This window comes from Melopsittacus undulatus, chromosome 1, assembly GCF_012275295.1.
Source record: "Melopsittacus undulatus isolate bMelUnd1 chromosome 1, bMelUnd1.mat.Z, whole genome shotgun sequence".
NCBI lineage: Eukaryota > Metazoa > Chordata > Aves > Psittaciformes > Psittaculidae > Melopsittacus > Melopsittacus undulatus.
Window position 1 is genome coordinate 148,482,305 of NC_047527.1, and position 24,986 is coordinate 148,507,290.

Here is a 24,986-nt window from a genome sequence, read left to right on the forward strand (position 1 = left end):
CAAAGCAGCAATTGAGATCTGGTCCTGAATAGCTGCTTAGCACTTCCCAGCTTTTGCTGATAAACAACAGGACCTGAATAGCATTCAAGCACACCCTGACACTGTGGAGATCTGATACTGTACCCTTCATTCATAATCTGCTGGTGAGCTTTGTTCATTAGCTTCAGCTAAATTTCTAAGAGAAAGCCTTCATGCAGCCTCATAGACCTCTGCAAGGATAATGCAACAATCACTCTTTACTGCATAGGCTAACAGCAAGGAACAGTGCCCTGTCAAGGCATCAGTACCTTCAACAAGGATGCAGACTGCAGTAGGAAAGGATAAGGATTACATACCCCCCTTGCAGGTCCCTTTGGGTACTTGCATTATACCTCAATAGCCTCCTCCTGGACATGGGTTTATTCTTGCTACATAGAAGGCTGCATCTTCCCTGAAGAAAAAAATTGGGTGGTGGTTTCAGATTTGCACACCATCCAGAAAGCTGAAAACTAATGTGACAAGGAAATACTGAAGGAAGACCGATGATACTCATCTTTTGCAAGACAGGAAGCAGTGCTGCTAGGAGAGAAGCACTACTTGTAAAACAAAACATGCATCAAAACTGCCCCAGCAACAGTCAAGTTGCACACATTACAGCATCACAGCTCTGAGAAGAGGTAATGGTGCTTCTGGAGTACATAAACCTGCCACCCCAACATGTCTCAACAGAGAGGCACAGAGCAAAAGTAGACAGGCCTAAAGTACATTGAGTCTGTGAGTCATGGGGTCTTATCTCAGTAGGACTGAATAACTTGTCCATACTTTAAAAAAACCCCTCCATTCTTACCCTCAGCAATGAATACAGTGATACAGCCACATGAGTAGGTATACAGAAACATAACAGAAGACTGGATAAAAACACTGCCCCCCTGGTTACCACACCAACAAATAAGACAGAGAAATCTGTTTGGCAGAGGGATCTGGTTCTCTTTTTTTGGTATTATCTTTTAACTTAAAAACCAGCTGCATTGGGGTCAAATAACCAAGCTCAAGATAGTCACAAAAAAATAAAGGATGTATTTTTTATCCAAAGATCAAAACCGTAACTAAGGGAAGACATTCATATCAGAGGAGTTCAGTGTCCAGAAAAAAACTCTTCTGTCATATAAAAAAAGATACTGTAATTACTTTACTGCTCAAGAATTTCCTTGCTTAATTCTTCTCTGAAGGCTCTGTCAGTAACTTGCTTTTAACTACAATGTACAATTTTTCTTCACCACCCTCATCTTATCTAAAGCTCTTCTTTTGTTCTGGAGAGTTTTGTGGCATGCTCCTCTATAAATTTGCTCAGATGCTCTAAATCTCGGTCCCCGCCTTCAAATTTAATAGGGTTGTTCTTCTTGTCCTTCGGAGCAAAGTAGATAGTGGGGAATCCCTCCACTTTGTAGTGGTCATTTGTCACATCGTTGGCAGTAGCATCCATCTTGGCTATGATCAGGTTTTTCTCATTCTTGTATTTTTTGCCTAGCTCGGTGTACACCGGTTCTAGTTTCTTGCAGTGGCCACACCACGGGGCATAGAACTCTATAAGAACATCATTCTTTGGATCCATGACTATAGTATCAAAAGTTTTACCCACTACCACTTTCACAGGCCCTTTGTTGTTCTTTGGCACTGGCTGGGACTTCACAATAGGCTTCAGTTTTCCTAGAAGGAAGCAAAACACACAATGTTAGAATACAGTAAGAGTGGTCCTTACAGTCTTGCCCAAAAGGGCAGAAGTACATCATCCCACCAGAAAATAGCATTGCATCAGTAAATGAACATACTTCTGCATGATACATGGGTGAGTTTGCTGGTGATCTTTTAGCACAATAACCTTGTGAATACAGGCAACAATTTGTTTCGCAATTCCCTAGAACCTTTCTCCCTCTTTTTATGACTGTCCATCCACAATGTATTAGGCACTGACTTAGCATACTAGTCCAAAATATATAGGATCACCTCACACTTCAAAGCTGCAAGAACACTTTAGGCTTGCTAGATGTGCTCAGGTTTAAAATATAGCTAGATGCCAAAGCATAGCTCAAGCAACAAAGTAAATTAACTAACATTTAAAACAAACAGGCAAGAATCATCCAAAGGCTTTAAGCCACAGAGCACTGTCCTGTTGCATATAGGACTTTATTGTAGCCACTGCCTCAGGAAAGACTCTTGGAAGGGGACACAGAGCAAACCCTATTTTAAAAACTGTACCTTTTTTGAATGCCATCACAAATTGCCTGAGTACATCAGAGTCAAACTCTTCTGGCTCCATGGCATATTTCTTGCCACCTTCATCCAGGATGGCCACATTGACATCCTCTCCACTTTCAAGCAGGCCCAAATCTTTTATTTCAGAAGAATAATCTTCCTCATCAGAAACAGCAAACACATATTCAGGGAAGTCTTTTGCCACTTCCAGGACTTTGCCTCTCCAGTACTGGGTAGCTGAAAAACCAGAACACAATGGGATTAGTAACTTGTGTCACTTCCTGCTTGCTTCCTTCTGAATTGGAGGAACAGTGATCTCAGCAAACTTACCAACACGATAGTCAAAACTGAAGTCTACAGTGTAATAGACAACCACCAGAGGATGTTTAGCATATCTTTTAGCATCATTGGAAGGCTTGCGATGGCCGACTAGGGGCAAAGCATATTTTACCACGTGCTCTTTAATCTCAGATTCATTTGTAGAGTCCTGCTTAAGAAAAATTGGGGAAAAGTTCAGAGAAATGGATTTAAGTGGTATTTCTGTTACACAGTACTGAAGACTAAATATTGATGCATGCATGAACAAGAAACAGGGGCATGTTACTAACAATGCTGTCACCATATTCTTCAAACCCTTGAGCACTAAGATAATTCAGCATCCTACCCTCAAACTGAAAACTTTAATGGTAAATTATTATTTGAATACATAACCTCTGGGTTAGTTTCATAAAGCTTCCTCAAACAAAGCAACACAGCTTTAGGGGATAAACAGGTTGCCTCAAATATCTAGTGGAGTGCTTCCAATAAGACAACTTTAACTGCTCATCTATAAAGAAACCTTCAACCCATACACAAGCTTTCTAGCTTTGGATCAGGTACTCACTTTAAGATCCAAAACACGCATCTTGGGCTCGTGCTTTGACTGAAATTTTTCTGGCTGCATGACAACCACTGTTCCTGGAGATGCTTTCAATAGTTTTGCAATCTCATTGCTAAAGGTGTGATGGAACTTGTAATCTTCTCTTAAAGCGTTAGCTGAAAATTAAGGTTAGAAAGAAGGAAAGTCATCAAGAAGTAAAGTGTCAGCCTCTGACTGGAATCTTAAGACTGCACTGCAAACTCTCTTCCCATTCTCAGTGGGACGTGGAAACACCCAGAGTCTGGAGAACAGCTCTCATGCAGGGGTGAGAAGCATGCAAAAATATATACAATTCAAGTAGTACTATTTGAATGCGGTTCAACAACCCATCTACTGCATGAGTTATTCTACATCTTCAAAAACCTTGAACAGCTTCCAAAACATACCCAGTGAAACAGCTATTTGCTTATCAGTCTCCTACCTCTTGGCTTCCCCCCAATAGCAGAAAGTAGAGCTGGAAAGGAACTCACAAGGTCACCTAGCCCATCCATCTGCTTTGTGGCAGCCTGGGAAACAGTTCTGTATCTTGCTGGAGCAACCAAATCAGTTCCTAATCCAACTAAACAACAGCAGCCCCAGAAGCAAGCGTAGCCAGGGGGAAATTGCCCACTCTGCTCTGAAGGCTGTGGCAGAAACCAAGACTGACTGTGAGTTGTTTGCTCATGTAACAGACAGGGACTGATTACAAGGACTGAACACTTCAAGTGCTTAGTTTTTTTCTGTGCGCTAGCAAATATGGTCGTTAACAGGACCATCAATGTATCAGTCAAAAGGGTTTGTAAGAATAAACACTGCCATAGCTAAACTGATCCAGGGGTGGAAGATGGTTTTTTCTCCAGTCCTCCTACCCCAAACAAGCTTGCAAAGCCCAGCTTCTAGAACTGTCAGATATGAAACAGGCAATAGCAGATGACAAAGCTAGCAAGACCTTATGTTGTGATTCATTCCTCAGCTATGAATTTTCCTTCCTCTCTAGTCCATGTGTTTTTAGGGACACAATACTAAGAGGAAGTATCTCCTGTGACTGGCTGATATTTCAGTTATAGTCTCAAAATCTGCCATGAGCCAGAATACAAGTGGAAGATCACCCTTCAATCTCCTTCCTCCTATTGCTCTCCAGCCTCCTCCCACTGAACTAAGAGCTGAAATAAAGGATGTCTCCAAGCCCAAAGTCCTGGCCTCAATCTTAACAAAACAGACATTCCTATTTTACCTGCTTCCTGATAGAGCTGATAGGCTTTGTCAGTCTCTCCACTAAAGACTCCAATGATGATGACATCGTCCCCATCCTTCAGAAATTCCTGTACCTGCTTGGCAGCCTGAATCTGTTTGGATGGAGGCCCAGCCTGCTCAATCATGTAGTCGACAATACCTGCAAGACAAACCCACATTTACTGAACTGAAAGGTCCAGGCATTCCCTCCAAGACATTGCTTAACACCACATTTCCTGGGGACACCTTTCTTTCTGTACAGCCCTCTCACAAGAACTTGAAGACCAAATCAGCATAACCATGGTCCAAGACTTTAAAGCTGCACTTCTGGATATTCTCTTTCAGGGTGGTTTCAGAACAGGTGACCAAACATAAGCTCCATGGATATCAGCTCATCTTTCAAGTAACCCTCCTTTCTAGAATTCCAGACACTTCACTGTCTCCTGCTATGAACCAAAGTTCTACTTGGATAGTCTTAAGTCTTCCCTCTTACTGAAACCTAATATTGAGTACTTTGCCAGTCCTTACAGTGCATTCCAGTGCAAATAAAGGCTGACCATTTACTCATACTGCCAGCACTTCACCACAGGTATCTAACTAACCTAATACTAAAAGGAACTTACAGTACCACCATAAAATGTTATGAAGATTAGAGACAGATTTATACTGCTGGCCTATGCAGGTATGAAGAGAGTTTTCCCAGTTTCCCCAACAACCATTGCTGATGTTAACACATCTGCAAGTCCTATAGATACATCAAAACACCTGTGGTCAAAGCCCTCACACAATAGGAAGGAGCAGAAGCTGCAGTACCATATTTTTCCCGTGGACCACTGTAGTCATAAGCTTTGCCCTTGCGGAATATTTTCAGGGTTGGGTAGCCAGTAACATCAAACTTCTTTGCAAGCTCAGTTTCAGCAGTGGCATCGACTTTAGCCAGGGGAATGGGAGGTGTGCGCTTGCTGAGCTCCTGAGCAGCCTTCTCGTACTCTGGAGCAAGCCTTTTGCAGTGCCCACACCTAGGGAAGGAGAGAGGAGGGCAGTTTTAGAAACCATGAGTCCTGCTATGTACCTTCTACCTCTGAAGTGGAACAGTAAAGTATTCCAGAATGAAAAAAGGAGAAATGGGGTTATTCGATCTACAGACTTCAGTCTAGGAAAACTTGTCTCTGAAGCTAGCCTCTAGGTCTATATCACATTGCTATAGGTAGTTTCATTTTTAGAGGCCATTTTTAAACTAGAGATCAATTGTCTTTGGTTTTCAGCATCTCTTCAATGTGTTCCCAAATGGGTATATGAGGAGAATCTTCAGGGAAGTTTTGGAGACCACCTCTGGCTGAGACACAGATCCAACATAATCTACAAGTGATTTCTACTGTGACTCTAGATCCAGATTAGAGCTGCACACACCTGCACAAGGTAAGCCTCTTTAAAAATCTGGCATAACAACAGAAACCAAGCACGCACAGGCCAGCTGTGCTAGGAAGGTACAGGTGACTGCCTTCCAGCTTACCATGGAGCATAGAACTCCACTAGGATTATGTCAGCATCATTCACAACCTCGTCAAAATTATCCTGGGTCAATACCAGTGTAGCTTCTGGTGGAGGGGTCCAATTAGGGTCAGAAACCTCCTTGACTTTGGCCACAATTGCTGAAACAGAGTTCAAAAAACCAATTAGCAAGTTTGCATTACCATACCAGCAGCATATTGAAAGCAAGACTTAGTATCAAGAGCTTCAGATCAGAGTGGCAAGCACTGTCTTGGACCAAAGCTTACACACAAACACTCTTAATCACGCTCCTTTATGCTTTACTTCATTATTGCCAAGGAGGTCTTCTCTTCACCCCATAAAGCATCTTACACAGAACACAGATCAGTACCTTGCATCACTGTAGCACATAGAATTCTATCTCAAGGTAGACACAAAAGGTTGTTTTTCCCCTCTGACACACTCTTTAAGCAAAAACCAAGTGGCTTAATATACAGTCAATGTATAGATCAGATGCTTCTATTAGCTGATCTTTCAAGAAGCATGAAACTACCTCCTCTCCAGTCAAATCATATTTCTAGAAACTTTCATCAGTAATAGCATTACTCACTACCTGTAAAACTGTCCTCTTGTGTGCAGCCAATTGAGAAGCAAAATTTCAGCCTTCATAATATTATTCTGCTTAAGATATAAAGTAGCTTAAGATCAAAGTCCTTCAAAATAGTCACATGAAGAAGCAGGACCATATACTACTTTGCTTTCTCACAGAGCATTGCAAAGGACTGGTGCTTACCATCTTCTGTCCGAGAGCCATCATAGTCAACAGGCTGGCCTTTCTTCAGGATCTTGATGGTTGGATAGCCACTGACATCAAAACGACTTGCTAGTGAAGTGGCTGCAGTAGCATCTATTTTGGCAACTGGAATAGGAGGGTCGTTTTCCTTCAGAGTTTTGGCTATCTTTTCATATTCAGGAGCAAACTGCTTGCAATGCCCGCACCTGCCAGAGGAAGACATAAATAGATGGAGAAATGTATTTTGCTACTCTGCATCTCCAGGATGCATGTCTTGCTGTATTTTCAGATCATGAAAATATAAAGTAACTATAGCTAATGTGCTTTGTTCAAACACCAACTGGTTTTATCTCATTGCACACCTCGTATTATACTTCTCCTTCCTCCCTGCTCTCCTCCCAGTATAGTCTCATTCAGACTTCAGCTTCTCCTAATCTTGATTCAACTCCTATACCTAGCACCCTGAATGGAACTGAAGAAAAAAATGACTCGGCAGTTGACCTAATGAAATCTCACACCCACCACAGTATCACAGCATCTGCTCTCACACTGTGGCCACAGCAGAACTCTTGGGGAAGATCAGAGGCTTCTGCTGCAAAAGCTGGTATGACAGAGGATACCAGCATTAGAAAAGCTAAATATAGCTTGACAAGCTGAAGATGAAACTAGGAAAAAGAAGAGAATAAAGCATACTAGACAGCCTGTGCTCTTCAGCCTCTCAACTGGCAGGAGGGGGAGTAGAAAAACAAAAGGTGTTTACTTCGTGATGACCACACACCCTTTTGCTTGGATAAATTATGCTTCATGTTCAGTGTTCATGCAGACATGCATGTAAACTACAGCTGCAGAAATAGTACCTACAGCCAAGCAGGGATAGGATTCTCTGCGATGAGTGGCACTAGTTAAAATGGAACTCCACCTCACACAAGATCATATTGCCCTCTCTATCTGAAGACTAGAAAAGGACGAATGAGTAAGTGGTATTTATACCACTAAGCCACAAAGGAAAAGAGGTTCTGGCTGCAACACTAACTCAGCAATGTGACTGCCAGTATATTCTACCCTTTTTTACCCCCCACAAACCATCCCTATTGTTTTTGCCCATAAGAATGAATGCAAGAGAATCATAGAATAGTTAGTGTTGGAAAGGACCTTAAGATAATCTAGTTCCAACCCCCCTGCCATGGGCAGGGACACCTCACATAAACTGTATTACCCAAGGCTTCATCCAACCTGGCCTTGAACACTGCCAGGGATGGAGCTTGGTTATATGCAGGTAAATCCACTGTACCCTCCAAATGCTCTAGTGTACTGTGTACCCTGGCATACCAGCAGAATTATCATCATTACATAGATGTATGAGGCACTGTTTAAGTTGGTATAACAAACAAGTCCTTACTCACACTACACACTTCTGGCAAGGACAGAGATTTAAACTTAAGAAGGAAAACCTTTCAGCAATACCCTACCAGGAAAGCCTCCTCCATTCCTCCATCTAGATGAGCAAGCACACGAGTTCTCAGTGAACCAGGCCAAAGGATTATAGCAGGTTGCAAGACCCCACTGCATGACTTTTCTAGGGCTCACTGGGGCCATTTCTTCTCCCTGACAGGCACAGAATAGGGACAGAACCAGGATTGTGCTTTACTTGTCATGGGATCCCTGAGCATGACCCACATCTGTGAGGAAAAATGGTACCTCCACATCATCAGAACCATCTCCTACCCTGGGATATGGCAGAGTCCAGTGCTTCTCCTGCAGGTAAGATATTCCTACATCATCTTCAGAACTGTACCCTAAGTCACTTTTTAAGACTGTGTCCTGTAAGAGAAGCCTCTGACAGCCACCCCATTCTGCATGTAAGGATGTAGCTCAGGCTGTGAACCCACCATGGTGCATAGAACTCCAGCAGCACAGTGTCCTTATCTGCAGTAAAGGTGTCAAAGTTTGCATCATTCAAGATTAATACATCGTTTTCTTCTTTAACTTCAGAATCATCATCATCTTCGTCATCTTCATCATCATCGTCATCATCACTGTCATCATCAGTTTCTTTTATAACAGACTCTAGAAAGGTAAAAATGCAACATGGATTAGACTGTATCAAGTTTAACATCAAAATAACACTACCAGGTTAAAGATGGATTAAGTATATCCTGCGGTTAAGACAAATGGTATCAACACAGGTTATAATGACAGCTACCTCAGTTTGCACAATGCCTGGACTCAGATGTTTGACCATTTCACTTTTGTCTATATAAACTCAAATGATATCTTTTGCAAAGTGGTTTAGAGGTAGCACTTGAATGCTTCTGTTCCTGACTGCTCCATCACACCCCTGCAACCTCAGTGTATCTTTCAGTTACTGTGATGTTTCAGGTCTGCCATTCATTGAAGAAGCTTCCCACTCTTTCTGCTCTGGATCAGCACCAGGCTACAGCCTGAGTGTATATCAAATAAGAAAGTGACTGCCATGGGGGTCCCATGAAAATCCACTTTGCAGATGCAAGGTACTCTTCTGAAATAAACAGAGTGAAAGGTGCTTTCAAAGAGGTTTTGGGGAAGCCTTAGATTTAAGGAGGCCAAGATTGCTGGTCCAGAACATGTCTTTTAAAGAGAAAGCAGATTTGTTGAGTTACTGAAGCAGTTTGCATGTGAAACCTGAAGCCAAGATATTTAAACGGGTTCAGTCTTTGTTGGTTTGGAATTTAAGATGGTTTCTTTAATATTTCTTTAATATTTTGTCTCTCAAATGCTCCTTTCAACTTTTATTTGTTTAAATGCTATCACTTGAGACAAGCAGACCTTCCTGAATGACTTGAAAGGAATTTCAGTCACAAACGAAGTAGTGAAAACACCTCATCCCAAATGAAAACTGCAGAACAACGAAACTAAGGCCCTTTGAACCACTTAGAATCCCAGGATCAGGAAACAACCCAACAAATAAAACACCAAAACAGACTGAGGTTTCTTGATCAAAACTATTCTTCACTTAACTGGCCTTGGACTAACCTGACAGGAGCTACTGCAGTAAGACAGCAAATCATGTATATGTGAGTTACTGATTCAGCATGAGAATCCTGAAAATGCTCTGATTTCACCAGGAATTTTGAAGAATGATAAATGTGTAGTATCCATGTATGAAAAACAACCCCAAACCCCACTGTTCTCAGACCAATTGAAATCTATAGGAACAAGCTCACAGTGGACAAAATGATGCTGTTAAATTGCAATAGCTGTTTTTCTGTTAGGAGAAGGTATTAAAGAAATAAAGCTATATGGTCTCAGAAAACAATATGTGCTCCTGGACAAAAATGTGTTAATTTTAATTAAAACCCAACTTTATTCACCACCAAAATATTAAGGTTTCTGATGAGGAGAGAGATCACAGGAGATCATTTATCACACAACAGCAGTCACCTGGATTAAGTTTCTTAAAGAACTACTACTGTTTCAGCTGCTCTATGAAGCAGCAAAAAGCACTATTTGCAAATGGACAATGCCTCCTGTGTTGCTGCCTCTGAGCCCTCGCAGTGAAAGGGCTGAACTGTCAGACACCCTGGAAGTGAATCTGTGGCAGTCACATACCTATGGGACTGCCCTGGTGAAAAAGCTAGTTATCTGCACTCAAAACTTCTGCTGACACATGTGCCCAGCACTTTTGAGGGCTAATTTTCACTGCAGGGTGTTTGCTCATGGTCAGCCTGTGCCTGAATTCCTAGCGAGTTGTCCAATGCCCATTGTTTCTCCAGGCAAACCACTTCAGACTTGGGTTTTTTCCTGACACAAAAGAATCTGTGCAAAACTAGCCAGCCAATTCTGCACATGCATGTCTGAAACTAACCACCAGGTTGCAACTCTTATTCTTACTTACTATGTTAACTACCTGTCCCAAACAGAGGAAAAAGGCCACCACAGCTACTGTGGATGGACTCATGGATTTGAAAACTGAGAACAAAGCATCACCTATGGAAACATCATTATTACTAGATCCAACAGCCATCACCAAAGGAAGTTTCTGTCTTCCCCTGAAAGCTCTACAGAGCTTTTACAACATAAAACTTTCTTGATGGGGATACACTGTCATGGACATTAGAGACACACACTTCCTCCTCTTAGGAGGAGATGGCGGGACAGTAGCGTGTAACAGCAGGACTCCAGCTTTTCTGAACTGGGTTAGGAAAGCATTGCCAAACATAAAGTTAACCACACCTATAAGCTGGGTTTTATGAGTGCAAACTCACCCTCTATAGACTCCAGCTTCACTGATACTCAGGGTTATCACAGCTACCTCCACATCCTCTTTAGTGTGGAGATTGTAAGACCTGATTCAAGGACCTGACCAAGTACAGGATAAGCAAGCAGGGCTGTTTTCATTAAGAGTAAGGAAGTTTCCTCTACATCACTGATTTACAGTTTGAAGGGAACAGATACAAAATGAGTCTAACAGCTGAAACGGCAGAAGTAGTTAATAGATACTTCTATAAAGGCAGCTCACTAAAATAAAATAGCTGCACTCAGAGTCAAGTGTCTTTGTTTCTTAAAGCTACTTAACAAAGCAAGGTGGGCAATGCAACAAGTATCAGCTAAAACCTACCCTCCAGTAGAATATGGACTACTCCCTTTTATTCCAGCAAAGCATTTCCACATGTCTACACAAGCTGAAAAGCATGATGGAGATGGCACCAACTTTAAAACTTCAGGTAGATGATGTTGGCTGGCAGGCCTCCTTCAGGATGAAAGCCACTTGAACCGAAATTAATTCTGACAGTAGCTTCACTGAACTTCCAGCATTAGAAATCTGCCCTTGTAACTTTCTTTTAAGCAGAATGAATCCTGTACATAAACCCTGTACTTGGACATAACTTCAGGATTCTGCATGAAACTTTCCTTTTGAGGAGGCCACTGAGTGACTGTTCCCCAGTTGGCTGGGCTCAGTTTTCAGGAACACCCAAGTCAAGACTCACAAGCTATTGCCAGGGCATTCAAAAGCCTGTTTATGAAAGCAGTCTTCCTCACACTATTCTGTAGTGGATCAATCCTCTATGTGATCCCTTTTTTTCCTTCATGCAAAAGTCATGATCCAGGCTAACCTTGCTGCAAGCGTATTTGCCTCAGTGCCCGAGTCAAACTCCACTTCCAAAACCACTGAGTGCAACAAACCCAGTTTCATCTGAACTTTTCATCTCCTGAACAATTAATTTACATAAGGTTGCTTACTTGTTGCAAAGTAAATTTATTCCACTTCCTACAGTTCTGCATTTCCAGGGCAAGAATGGAAAACCCTAATTACTTGCATTTTCAAAGCAAAGGTTTGATAAAGCCTGGTTTGTGATTTATACAGATTTTGAGATACACAACAGAATGAGTCAAGCTGTGTAATGCATTAGTGCTCAACTTGCACACAGGAGGAAATCCTTTAATCACTGTGCATCTTTGATCCCAAGAGCTCATCTAATGAGAAGAGAAGCACGCATAGGAAATACTGATGAGAGTCTGTTCCAGGAGAAGTTAAGCTACTGCTGTTAGCCACAGGATCCAGACTTTGCTGTAACATCATTGCTGTCACTTCATCGTTTGAAGGGAGTAGGGGAAATCAGTACCAGGCTTTGTCACATGCTACAAAGCAATGATAGCCAAGTCTTCGAGCTAAAAGCAGAGAAATAGACTGAATAAAAAAAAAATCTTTCTTTTAAAATTCAAGCTGAAATATATCTATCTCCTTATTGCAGATGCTATATCCTATTAAAAGAAGAAAAATCTCCTGATCCTTTATCTTACAGATGGTACAGTTAGTAACACAGATAAGGTACCTAACATAAATGCATTTCTCCAAGTTTCTGTGCCTGTTCACTGAGCAAGAATTTGCACGACAGGAGTTCAGGAAGCCATGCATAATACAGCTTCCCTGACCAGTCTCTAATACTCAACATACAGCACTTTAATATAGGTAACACAAAATTTCCTCAAAAATCCACAGGAAAGATGCTTAAAATGAGAGAAGAAAAAAAAGAAGCACTTTCAAATGCCTGCCTCCTACAAACAGGTGCTAAACTTAGTAAGCCAGAACAGCTTTCTTTCAGCTAATTTGGGAAAGAAGACACGCAGCAGAGAAATCCAAAGACAACAGGAAGAAACACCAAGAAACTAGCAACACACAGCATTCCTTTCAGGGAAAAAATAAACAATTGGCTTGAAACACGCAGAATACACTATACTGAAGGGCAAGGAAGAGAACGTGCCAACAGATAATGGACTTGCATATTTACTGAGAATTTAAAAGTCAGTAACTGTCCTATGGCTAATTGCGAGTTTTACTGCCGTTTAGAACCAGTGAGGCAGGGCAGCCACACAGAGCTGGATCCCCAACATAAGAAGGACATGGAACTGTTGCAGCAAGTCCGGAGGAGGCCACGAGGATGTTCCGAGGCTGGAGCACCTCCCGTATGGAGACAGACTAAGAAAGTTTGGACTGTTCAGCCTGGAGAAGCGTGGAGACCTCAGAGCAGCTTCCAGTGTCTGAAAGGGGGCTATAAGGATGCTGGAGAGAGAATCTTCATCAGGGACTGTAGTGATAGGACAAGGGGTGATGAGTTCAAACTGAAACAGGGGAAGTTCAGGTTAGATCTAAGGCAGAAGTTCTGCCCTGTGAAGGTGCTGAGGTGCTGGCACAGGGTGCCCAGAGAAGCTGTGGCTGCACCATCCCTGGCAGTGTTCAAGGCCAGGTTGGACGGGGCTTGGAGCAACCTGGTCTAGTGGAAGGTGTCCCTGCCCATGGCAGGGTGCTAGCACCGTATGATCTTAAGGTCCCCTTCAACCCAAACCATTCTGTGACTCTAAGATTCTCTCCGGGACACCAGCACCTTCAGGCAGGTACCACCGCGCTGCCTCCGCGCCTCAGCCCAGCGGCCTGCGGACATCCGCGTCTCTCAGGGGGGAGCCAAGCCAGGCCGCGCCGCGCCCCGCTGCCGCCATCCCCCCCGCTCACCATCATCGCCGTTCTCCTCGGCCACCGCTCCCCGCGCCAGAAGCACGACTTGTGCGAGCCCCAGGAGGAGCAGCAGCACCCACAGCCCGCTCAGCCTCATCCTGCCGCTGCCGCCGCCGCCGAGCCTCACAGCAGCCCCGGCCGCGCCGCTGTCCCCTCACTCCTGCCCGCCGCGCCCCTCACGGGGACGCCGCGCCCCCTGATTGGCTGCCGCCTTGCGACACGAGCGGCGCGGCCGCCAATCGCGTTGCGCGCTCCGCCGCCGCGCAAGGCCCGAGCGTGCGTGGCGTGCGTCCGTAGCTCGGCGCTCCCGCAGCGGCGAACACGGCGCCGGCTCGCGGGCCGATTAGACGGCGGCTCTGAGGTGCCGCTCCCCCATTGGCTGACCGCGGCACCACCAACCGCCGGCCGACACGCGGCCCCCGCGCAGCCGCCGTGGCAGAGCGGGGAGGGGGCTCCGAGCCCCACCCACAAGGGCGAGGAGACACATTGCCCTTCGCGATTGGAGGGATTCCTCGAGGGGGCGGGGCAACTGGCGATTGCAGCCAATGAGGACGCGGAACGTTTGCAGGCGGAGTCTCCTCAGGGGGAGGGAGGGGCGGTGCTTTACCTCAGGGATGGAGCGGGGGGTCAGGGGTAGCCATTTTCCGTGTAAGCGGGTGCGTGGGGGTGTTGGGCCTCTGAGTTGTTGGATCTTGTTATTGAAGCAACTCCTTGCCGTTTAGCTGAAGCGTTTGACAGTGCCACCGTAATTGGAGGGCTCCCATAGAGCTCAGGGGTCGGGCGCAGCATGCCTGTTTGGAATGGCATGATGACATGCTGCGAGCAGAAGCATTCCACACCTCGTCAGGGCAGGAGGGTGTGTGCTTCCGCCTGTCCAAAAGTCCTAAGTTTAACTTTTAGTATTGCCGAAAGGCTGTGGTGAAACTCCGGTTAGTTAGGTTAACAGAGAGCAGGTCTTCTGCTTGTCAGCAAACCCACAGACATACGTTTGGGGATGGCGAATTCTTCCCCTTTGCCCTCGCTAACATAGCCATGGTAGGTCTTTTTGTGTTGTTAATAACTTAATTTCTTATAGTTACTAATGGTGATCATGGAGGGATAATCAGAGATGATGGTACTAGTGCCAGTAGAGAGCAGCTGAGAAGGACCTGGGAATGTTGGTGAATGATGAGTTGATTATGAGCCAGCAGTGTGCCCTTGAGCCAGGAGGTACAAGGGTATATCCTGGGGTGCATTGGAGGAGTGTGGCAGCAGTCAAGGGAGGTGATGCTTACCCTCCATCCTGGTGAGGCCATACCTGCAGTACTGTGACCAGTTCTGGACTCCTCGGTACAAGAAAGACAAGAACCTATTGGAAACGGTCAATTGGAGGCCCCAAGCATGATGAGGGGTCTGCAGCGTCTCTTTCATGAGGAGGGGTTGAGGGAGCTGAGCCCGTTAAATCTGGAGAAGGGAAGGCTGAGAAGGGATCTCATCAATGCATATAAATATCTCAAAGGCAGGTGCCAGGAGGATGGTGCCAGATTCTTTCTAGTGGTGCCCAGCAACAGCGCAAAGAGCAATGGCCATAAATTAAAGCACAAGTTTCATTTCAATATGAGGAAGATCTTTACATTGAGGGTATCAGAACATTGGAACAGGCTGGCCAGGGAGGTTGTGGAGCCTCCCTCTCTGGAGACATTCCAAACCTGCCTGAACGCATTCCTGTGTAACGTGCTCTGAGTGGCCCTCCTTTGGCAGGGGGTTGGACTGGGTGATCTCCAGAGGTCCCTTCCAACCCAAACCATTCTGTGATTCTGTGTGCTTATCTGGCGAACATTTACAGTCTAAAAAGACAGTGCTAAAACCTGGCCTTTTGGTGCTCAGATTGCCAGTTTGGCCACAAAATTGGGCAAATCACAGCTGTTGAACAAGATCATGAAACAATTACTTAGTTTTTCACAGTATTTTTAACCTTCACATAGTTTGCAGGATAAAGCACTATTAGATTCAGTGCACAGTAGTCATACTATGAAGTGGTAGCAGTAGCTTGTGATAAGCAAGTATCTTTGAAGCCCTTGAAGTGCAAGTTTCAGATATGAAACCCATGATTTTAGGGGATTGAGAAGATATTGTGAAAGGCTGCTGGTGCATACAGTTTACCATTTGGCTTTTTTTCATCAGTCTGCAGCAAAATGGCATTAAAAATGTGCTTTGTTCTACAAGTTTCAGAGCAGGACTCAGTGCCTGCCTTCAACACAGCTGCCAAACAAGTTACGTTGGAAATACATTAGCACTCTGTATACCACTACAGTAAGGTGACACCTGATCTGAACCAGGTAAAAAGCTGTCTTGATCTTCTTGAGATCTTGATCCTGATCTGTCTCTTTGGTATCAATATAAAAAACCCAGAACTTGTTTTGATTATTAGTTTGCTTAACATGGATATTCAGTAGTTTGATGATAGCACATAATCAGATTGGACACTTAGTGTTCTAAATGGAAAAATAAAAGTGTATTGGAAGGGTTTTATTTAGAGTCTGTTCACTGTTTGATTAACAGAGGCTCTGATTTGAATATTGTGTTGGTGTGTGAAATGTTTACTGCTGTCATAATCCGAGTTTGTAAGAGGAAGACTGTTGTTTGTAAAAGGAATATTGTAATCCTGGTTTAGGTGAAAGATTATCTACCTGACAGTGACATGTCATGGTAGAGAAGTTCTTTCAGCCCCAATACTTCATGACTGATATTGTCTAGGCCAACGGAAAACAGGTTAAGTAGCTTCCAGAAGAAATAGGCATGTAAACCAGAAAGGATTAAATATTTTTGTGATAACCAAGTTTTATTATTATTGTGGTTTATGTCTGTACAAGTCAACCAAGTTGAAAAATGAGATCAATAGATTTGGTAGATAATCAAGGGTGTCAAGCAGCAGCATCCAGCTAGAAAAGGAAGTACAAACAGCGTACAAATACAGGTTTTTATAGTACTGTTTGAACTGCAGGAGGAAAGCCTGCAAGACAGAACTCCTAAAATCGCCATGGAGCCAAGGACAGCCTTATTGTCTGATGGACAGATTTGCTCCATTGTAGGTTCATTGTATGGGTAGTTACAGTATTGATAGCCTGGATCTTAGGCACGTCCCACTAGACAAACAGGGCGTTGGTAGAGGACTGTAGTGTGGCTTGTCTTCAAATCAATGAGCCTGTGCTTGTCTTTCTAGTTTGGGGTACCAAGAGATAACACAGCAAGTCATAAATTACCGAACAAGTGTGATTCTTCTCAGTCCAGCTGAGGTGCAAGCTCAGTGCAACTGTGAATTACACTGGAAGTAGAGTGCTAGCTGCTTTTCCAAGAGATTCATTCCTGCTCTCTAATGGCTTGTTTACCTGTGGGGTTGGCTATATGAGGCTGAAAATCCTCTGACGTAAGTACTGCTGGTAAGAACACTGCTGTCTTTTGTCAAAGTACTCATTATTTACAATAGTTAATAACTAAGAAACCCTTCTCTTGACGAGGAGGGTCTGAAGGCAGAAGGGAGAACAGAGCCTGTAACAGGTAAGTATAGGGTTATCTGTAGGTTCAGTGCATGGAAAAGTCAATAGCCCAGGTCCCTTGCAGCATGTCTGATGTCAGAAACTGGCCACACTTACCAGTCATGTCTGCCCCCACACAGAAAACAATCACTGAAAGTGTGAGACCCCAGAGCGTCTATGGAGCGGTTTCTGGGTAAAAGGCATTTCTATCTGATAACATCTGCTTTCCTGCAGAAAAATCCAGGTGTTCCAGTCACTGGAGTTATTTGAAACTGGATTATGTTTTGTGCATACTGTGTTTTCTGATGCTTGTAACCTGTCAGCATCACCCCTGGCAGCACATCCTCAGGCACAAGCAGATGGTCATATTTCTTAAATATGCTTTTCCTCAGGAACATGCAGTAGGAGTGTTTCCTTTAGTTTAAGTTGTCAATGGCTACCTTAAAGTCTTCAAAGGTTGCACCGGTGTTTGCCAGCGCTATTAAGTGGTGGACTGTGACGATATCTCTACTGTAATTCTGTCCTTTGAAAGGAGGCCTAGATGCTCGTCATCTTCTGCATGTCATTCTGCAAGTTCAGTGGGGTACAATTGTTGATCTTAAAGAGGCATACCTAGCACTGAATGTCAAAGCAGTGTTCTTTCACAAAACTCGTGAGAATTGCAGGGTTTGCCAGACTAAGCCACACTAGTCTAACTTCTGCTGTTAAACTGTATTACAGTCTTAAAAGTGAGCTTGAACTCTGCTCAGTCTGATGATGCTGAGTGGCTACCTTTAAGGAGACTGAGCAGTTCTAATGACCTCAGGTATGTGATGGCTGCTTTAATTTATTGTAATACTTAATAATCACAGAGTGATACCGATTAGATGCTGACTGATAATGGCTGAATAGAGATGCAACCAATTAATTTACTATTGTTAAAGATGAATTTTTCTATCTGGGTGCTATAGTAAGTTGCTGATGGTGCTTAAACAATTGGAAATTCATTTTAATAGGAGTGTGTGCAGCCTCAGCACCATGTCAGTTAGCTAAGGTGTTGGACCATGATTCGCAGCTTTTTCAGTAGGACTGTGTGACAGACCACTTTGTCTTTCTGTGATTTGTTTTGAATGCAGTATTTCTTCCAAAGAGCATGAGCTGATGGTGCTCTTGATGACATCCTGTGACAATCTAAAATATGTCTGAAATGCTGCTAAAACACACCTGATGTTACAGCACATGCACTGAATAGTTTTGGGGGGAGTCTTTCGAAACTTGTTTCCTAAAAAACAAAACAACAAAAAACCCCTTTCAGTTACAAGTCCCCTCTTTTATGCAATATGCCAGTCTTAAACTGGGACAGTGTCACATGTGTTTTGTTTTGAACACTCTCTTACATTATTTTTCGTCAGAGTTCTATATCATAGCATGTATGGTCAGAAGAGATTGCTTCAGGTGTCTCCGAAGCTACAAGGCTCCTAAATTGTAAACTAGCTGAGCACTGACAGACACTTTAGTCCATGGATTTGACCAGCTTTAGCCAATAGATCAGCATTTGCATTTTCCTGCTTTATCTGTTTGGAGCAGTTGATAAGGCACAGATGTTTAAGAAAATGGTTTATCCTCCACTTTTACTGTCTTGTTTGGGGTTTTTTTAAACATTTTCAAGGGTTGCTTATCCTTTTTTTTTTTTTTAACTCAGCATGATTGCAGCTCATGCAAACAGCAATACACTTAAAAAGAAATTAGGGGAAGTAATTCACATGTAAAACAGTAATGGTTAATTCTGTTCAATTTGACATCATGTGATTGTAACTTGGCCTTAAGAAGAACTGTCTGAGGAAGTGTATATGCTTTAGGTTTCAAAAATGCCTATAGAACATCTAGCAGAAGTAATATTTTATGTGGCCCCCTATTGTAAAAACTGAAATAAACTCAGAATTCTGTTACACTCACTATATTTAAAAGCACTCACAAGCTCTCGTTGAACTGAATTTGCCAAGCAGTCGGAATAATCAAGATTTTCTGCTAGAGCTGTTTTCAACAGCTGAACAGTTAAACCAGTTAAATGAAACTATCATATGGCAGAATAAAGATAAACTGAGCCTGATGGAGTATATTATGATTGTTCAGTCGTGACAGAAACTCTTAGTGGGGCTTGAAATAGTGATAGAATAATATAAAGAGAGCAGGAACTGCAGATATAAAAATGAGTGTTTTTTCTTTTAGGAAAAGATAATGGTTTCAGATCCATCTGTATGAGGAGGACCTGTGTGACACCTGACACACAATTCCATGAGGTAGTGTATTTTGCAGTCTGGCAACTGTACAGATTTTTACAGTTAGTAATTAAACTATTTCAAAGTCAAAAGCACTTTGAAAGATAGTATGTGCACAGAAGGAAATTCTTGCCATAGTATTTACATACATGAGTGGGATTTGGAGCCAGAAAATGAATGTTGAGAGTCTTCCTTTGGGAAGAGTTTTGAAAAAAGAGTTACTGGAAGATGATATTTGCACCTGCAAACCCAGCAACATAAAAGAATTGGGCTAGGAAAACAAAGGCTTAGACATATGATTCTGTGCTGCGGAATGGACTCACTCCTTTGAGAACACTGTCTTCACAATTCTGTGACAATTAATTTAAGAAAATGCTTTATACTCTGCTTCTTGTATCTCATTTGGGGTTTTTTAACATTTACAAGGAGTGAATATTTATCCTTTGACATAGCACAACTGTAGTTCACGCAAACCACTATTTTAAGAGTTGCATATATGTTCTTCCTGTTCCCTGCAAATAACTGACCACTGCTGGTGTTCTAGCTACTGCAGTTTTCAGTCTGCCTGAGAATTCTTTACCTGACATTTCCAACCTGGACTTCAGGCATTTAAGTACAAGTTTAAATAATATTCTTTAAAAGTGACCATTAGTTCTGTTTGACTTGGCTTTTATTCCTTCTTTGAAATGGGTCTTGATGTTCCTACAGGAGTATTTAATAACATCAGCCAAGGCCATCTGAAATATGAGGTTGAGCATTTGGGCTGGATCCTCAGGCTCTGTAGATGAATACAGTGCCAGATGATCTGTCCTTTTGCAGGGTCCACGGGATTGGAATAACCAGGGGCTACAACAAACACACCTACTTTTGGTTATCATCTATTGCTTTGCTACCCTCTTTCCTAAAGACACTCAAAAATCATTGTAACACTGTGAATGACCATTAATTCTTACTTTATTTTTGTTCATTGGATCATGCTGGTTTCAGGAGAGCATGTGGCTTGTTAATGTACTTCGCAGTCATATTTATCATCAACCACATGTTGAACAATTTAGTCTATGTTTTTACATCAGAGTTGATGTGGATTAGACTTGTCAAGAGAGGTGGAAAGGTTCTGAATTAAAGTGAATGTAGATAATGAGTAGAAAAAAATCCAGTAAAAACTTTTGTAGTTTTATTTACTGTAAATATGTCCCTGCTTACACTGGCAACATGAGAAAGGTCAAGGCACTGCTTTTTTCCTGGGTTGCTCTCTGAGTTAATGTGATAGAAAGCACCATCTGAAGTTTGTGCTAAGAGAGCAGAACTCACTTGGTAATTATTATCACGTCCTTTCCAGAAGTCTTTACTACTGCAAGCCTGAAAATGAGCTCAACTCAGCAGTGAGGTCGCAGACCTTTGATCTCTCTTGAGGAGTATCACCCCTTTCTTGGGACTCAAGTTGGTGTGTGAGCAAAGGTAAGTGCAAAGGATAATGTTCTTCTTTGGTTTGAGTGAAACTGTTCTATAAAGTGGTATCACAATGTGATATTCAGTTTTGTTGAATTTGTGCTCAGACATTGACAGCAAAGAAAGTTTTTGTATGTAGAATTCAGTGAGTTTGCATAATATAAAATCACCACTAGATGGTACCTTTCAACAAACTATAGTTGACTTAAACCAGCTGGTCCTTCTGTAACTGCCTGCAGGCATGAGGAAAGACTTACAAAGGGTTGTGTTTGTTTATATATGGGTTGTTTTTATTCTCAAGTCATCATTTTATCAATAATTTATAAGTTTGAGTCTTGGAAGAGTGGAGAGACTGTTATGAATCCAGAATTTACAAGTGGTCTTCATGGTGTATTTTTTCTCTGTAGTGCTCTGAAGGGAAAGACTTAGGCTTTTCTTGTTGCTTTTAAGTGAATAATATTTTAGATTCCCTTCTCTTCCCTTTGCGTTTGTGAGGAGGCTGTCAAGGTGCGATGCTCTGAACCATATGGGTTGGTGTGCTGTGGCTAGGATATGAGTTTCACTCCTCAGAGCCAGTCCCAACTTGAGCTACAAGGTTCAGCTCAGACAGGAGGTTTTACTCACTACCAGTGAAGCTTCTTGGGCAAAGGAAGTGTACATGTTGTATTTATTCAGAGAATGGAAAATTCTCAACACTGCTCTCCTTACAAGATGATAACAGTTCTAAGCTAGGTGAAGTATGTCACATTTTCCAAATAACTCTGTGTATGTATGTTATACAGTAATAAACCACTTGTATTTTCATAGTTTTTCAACACTTGGTTTTCTCCTATACAAGGAATATTATTAGTAAAGCAATGAAAATGGTACGTCTTAGCTATGTATGAGATACCCATGTCCATGAGATTGACTCTTAAAACTGGTTAAAATTCCGGATCTCTATTTCAGATAATTTATTTTAATCTTGCTCTCTAGACAATTATTTCTGTTTCATTTGTAAACCTTAATGTGGAAACACTTCTGGATTCACTTAATAAAGCTCAAACTCTCTGGAAGAAGCTTTTTAGGATTGTAGCATAGGTTCTTTACAAGATCAGTTTGTTATTCTTGCATGTGAACATTCCATTAAGTTTACAGGCATTCATACAGGGAGACATGGCAGTAAGAATGCAATGGCTGGACTGAAATAAATTATTGAGTAATATACATTATTTAGCATGTTCCTCTGGCTCAGGGCTCAGAGGGTTCTAGTGAACAGGGCTACATGTGGCTGGCAGCTGGTCACCAGCGGTGTTCTTCAGGGATCAGTACTTGTGCCAGTTCTGTTCAATCTTCTTATCAATGATGTGGATGCAGGAGTTGAATACATCATTGGCAGGTTTGCTGATGACGCTGAGAGTTGCTGTTGACTCTCTTGAGGGACAAGAGGTCTTGCAGAGAGATCTAGATAGACTGGAGCATTGGGCAATCACCAGTGGCATGAAGCTGAAGAAGAGCAGATGCTGAATCCTGCACCTGGGATGCAGGAATGCCAGCCACAAGTGTAAAGTGGGAGAGGGGTGGCTGAAGAAGAGCCCTGCAGAAAGGGATCTGAAGGTGCTGGTTGGCAGCAGGCTCCGTGGGAGTCGGAAATGTGCCGTGGCAGCCAGGAGGGCAAAGCGCATCCTGTTTACCTTAGACTTTTAGTTATCATAAACCTCTGCTTACCTTAGACTTTTGGTTACCATAGACCTTTGTTTACCTAAGACTTTAGGTTACCATAGACGTTTGGTAACCTTACACTTTTGGTTACCTTAGACTTTTAGATAACATACACCTCTGCTTACCATAGACCTTTGTTTACCTTAGACTTTTGGTTACCTTAGACTTTTGTTAGACATAGACCTGTGGTTACCTTAGACTTTTGGTTACCTTAGACATTAGCTTCCTTTAGGCTTTTGGTTACCTTAGGCTTTTGATTACCTTAGATTTGTGGTTACCTTATACATTTCGTTCCCTTAGATCTCTGTTTATCTTCGACTTTTGGTTACCATAAACCTCTGTGTACCTTAGGTTTTTGGTTACCATAGACCTTTGTTTACCTTAGGCTTTTGGTTACCATAGACTTTGGGTTTCCTTAGACTTTTGGTTGACTTAGACCTTTGGTTCCCTTAGACTTTTGGTTACCTTAGATATTTTGTTCCCTTAGACCTCTGTTTACCCTAGACTTTGGTTACCATGCACCTCTGCTTAGCTTAGAGTTCTGCTTACCATAGACCTTTGTTTACCTTAGACTTTTTGGTTACCTTAGACATTTCATTCCATTAGACATTTGGTTACCTTAGAATTTTGTTTACCTTAGACTTTTGGTTACCTTACACTTTGGTTAGACTTAGAGCTTTGGTTACTTTGACTTTTGGTTACATTAGACTTTTGGTTAACATAGACCTTTGTTTACCTAAGACTTTAGGTTACCATAGACTTTTGTTTACCATAGACTTTTGGTTACCTTCGACTTTTGATTACCTTAGATTTGTGGTTACGTTATACACTTCATTCCCTTAGACCTCTGTTTACCTTAGACTTTTAGTTATCAGAAACCTCTGTTTACCTTAGGTTTTCGGTTACCATAGACCTTTTTTTACCTAAGACTTTAGGTTACCATAGACTTCTGGTTACCTTACACTTTTGGTTACCTTAGACTTTTAGATAACATACACCTCTGCTTACCATAGACCTTTGTTTACCTTAGACTTTTGGTTACCTTAGACTTTTGCTAAACTTAGACTTTTGGTTACCTTAGACTTTTGGTTACCTTAGACATTAGGTTCCTGTAGGCTTTTGATTACCTTAGATTTGTGGTTACCTTATACGTTTCATTCCCTTAGACCTCTGTTTATCTTCGACTTTTGGTTACCATAAACCTCTGTGTACCTTAGGTTTTTGGTTACCATAGACCTTTGTTTACCTTAGGCTTTTGGTTACCTTAGGCTTTTGGTTACCTTAGGCTTTTATTACCTTAGATTTGTGGTTACCTTATACATTTCTTTCCTTCAGACTTCTGTTTATCTTCGACTTTTGGTTACCATAAACCTCTGTGTACCTTAGGTTTTTGGTTACCATAGACCTTTGTTTACCTTAGACTTTTGTTTACCATAGTCTTTGGGTTCCCTTAGACTTTTGGTTACCTTAGACATTTCATTCCCTTAGACCTCTGTTTACACTAGACTTTTGGTTACCATGCACCTCTGCTTAGCTTAGACTTCTGCTTACCATAGACCTTTGTTTACCTTAGACTTTTTGGTTACCTTAGACATTTCATTCCATTGGACATTTGGTTACCTTACAATTTTGTTTACCTTAGACTTTTGGTTACCTTACACTTTGGCTAGACTTAGAACTTTGGTTCCCTTGACTTTTGATTACGTTAGACTTTTGGTTAACATAGACCTTTCTTTACCTTAGATTTTTGGTTACCTTAGACATCAGCTTCCTTTAGGCTTTTGGTTACCTTCGACTTTTGATTACCTTAGATTTGTGGTTACCTTATACATTTTGTTCCCTTAGATCTCTGTTTACCACAGACATTTAGTTATCATAAACCTCTGTTTACCTTAGAATTTTGGTTACCATACACCTTTGTTTACCTTAGACTTTTGGCTACCATAGACTTTTTTCTAAACTTAGACTTTTGATTCCCTTAGACTTTTGGTTGCCCCATACTTTTGGTTACCTTAGACCTCTGCTAGTCCCTGAACATGTGAGCAAGACCTGCTCCTGGTCCCCCCTCTGGTTATGCCTCTAAGGGGACAAGGGGACTCTGGCACTGCCTTTTCTGCCTGCACTTGGAGCCACCAGAGGGGCTTCCAAGAGCAGCAAAGTGCCGCCTGCCTGATCTAGGGTGGGAGCGAGAACCCTTCCAGTGCCTGGCACTGGAGCTCCAAAGCACTGGGGGTGGGCGCAGGTCTTATACTGCCCCGAGCATTGTGATGCTGCGTTGGTGGGTGCTGGCACTATGACACGGGGGAGATGGGGATTCCGCAGCCCTGCCCACCGCAGCCCTGCCACTGCTGCCCCTTTGCCCAGCGTGCCTTGGAGAAAGGCTTTTGGGGTGCTGGCCCTGAGGCAGTGCCTGTGCCCAGGAGGC

At 42.5% G+C, this 24,986-nt stretch overlaps 1 protein-coding gene and 1 long non-coding RNA gene across 3 annotated transcripts; one reads left to right on the top strand and one right to left on the bottom strand.

Annotated features, from left to right (window-relative positions):
• Nucleotides 1-950: 950 nt before the first annotated feature.
• On the bottom strand, nucleotides 951-13,743 carry PDIA4 (protein disulfide isomerase family A member 4). Of its 2 annotated transcripts, none has more exons than XM_034074539.1 (10): nucleotides 13,636-13,743; nucleotides 8,537-8,714; nucleotides 6,648-6,853; nucleotides 5,877-6,015; nucleotides 5,177-5,382; nucleotides 4,365-4,523; nucleotides 3,116-3,267; nucleotides 2,563-2,719; nucleotides 2,236-2,469; nucleotides 951-1,686 (listed from the first exon to the last, which is right to left on the bottom strand). In XM_034074539.1, exons 1-10 carry the CDS (start codon nucleotides 13,733-13,735, stop codon nucleotides 1,271-1,273), a joined length of 1,947 nt encoding a protein of 648 aa, XP_033930430.1. In that variant the 5' UTR covers nucleotides 13,736-13,743; the 3' UTR covers nucleotides 951-1,270. The 2 variants fall into 2 exon arrangements, with proteins under 2 accessions (XP_033930430.1, XP_033930428.1); XM_034074537.1 differs by having other exon boundaries at nucleotides 1,034-1,686; nucleotides 2,563-2,722.
• A 3,180-nt stretch (nucleotides 13,744-16,923) lies between these two features.
• On the top strand, nucleotides 16,924-20,873 carry LOC117436646 (uncharacterized). The gene is made up of 3 exons (XR_004549979.1): nucleotides 16,924-17,044; nucleotides 19,362-19,432; nucleotides 20,751-20,873. It is a non-coding gene; the product is annotated as an uncharacterized lncRNA (long non-coding RNA).
• The last annotated feature ends 4,113 nt before the right edge of the window (nucleotides 20,874-24,986 follow it).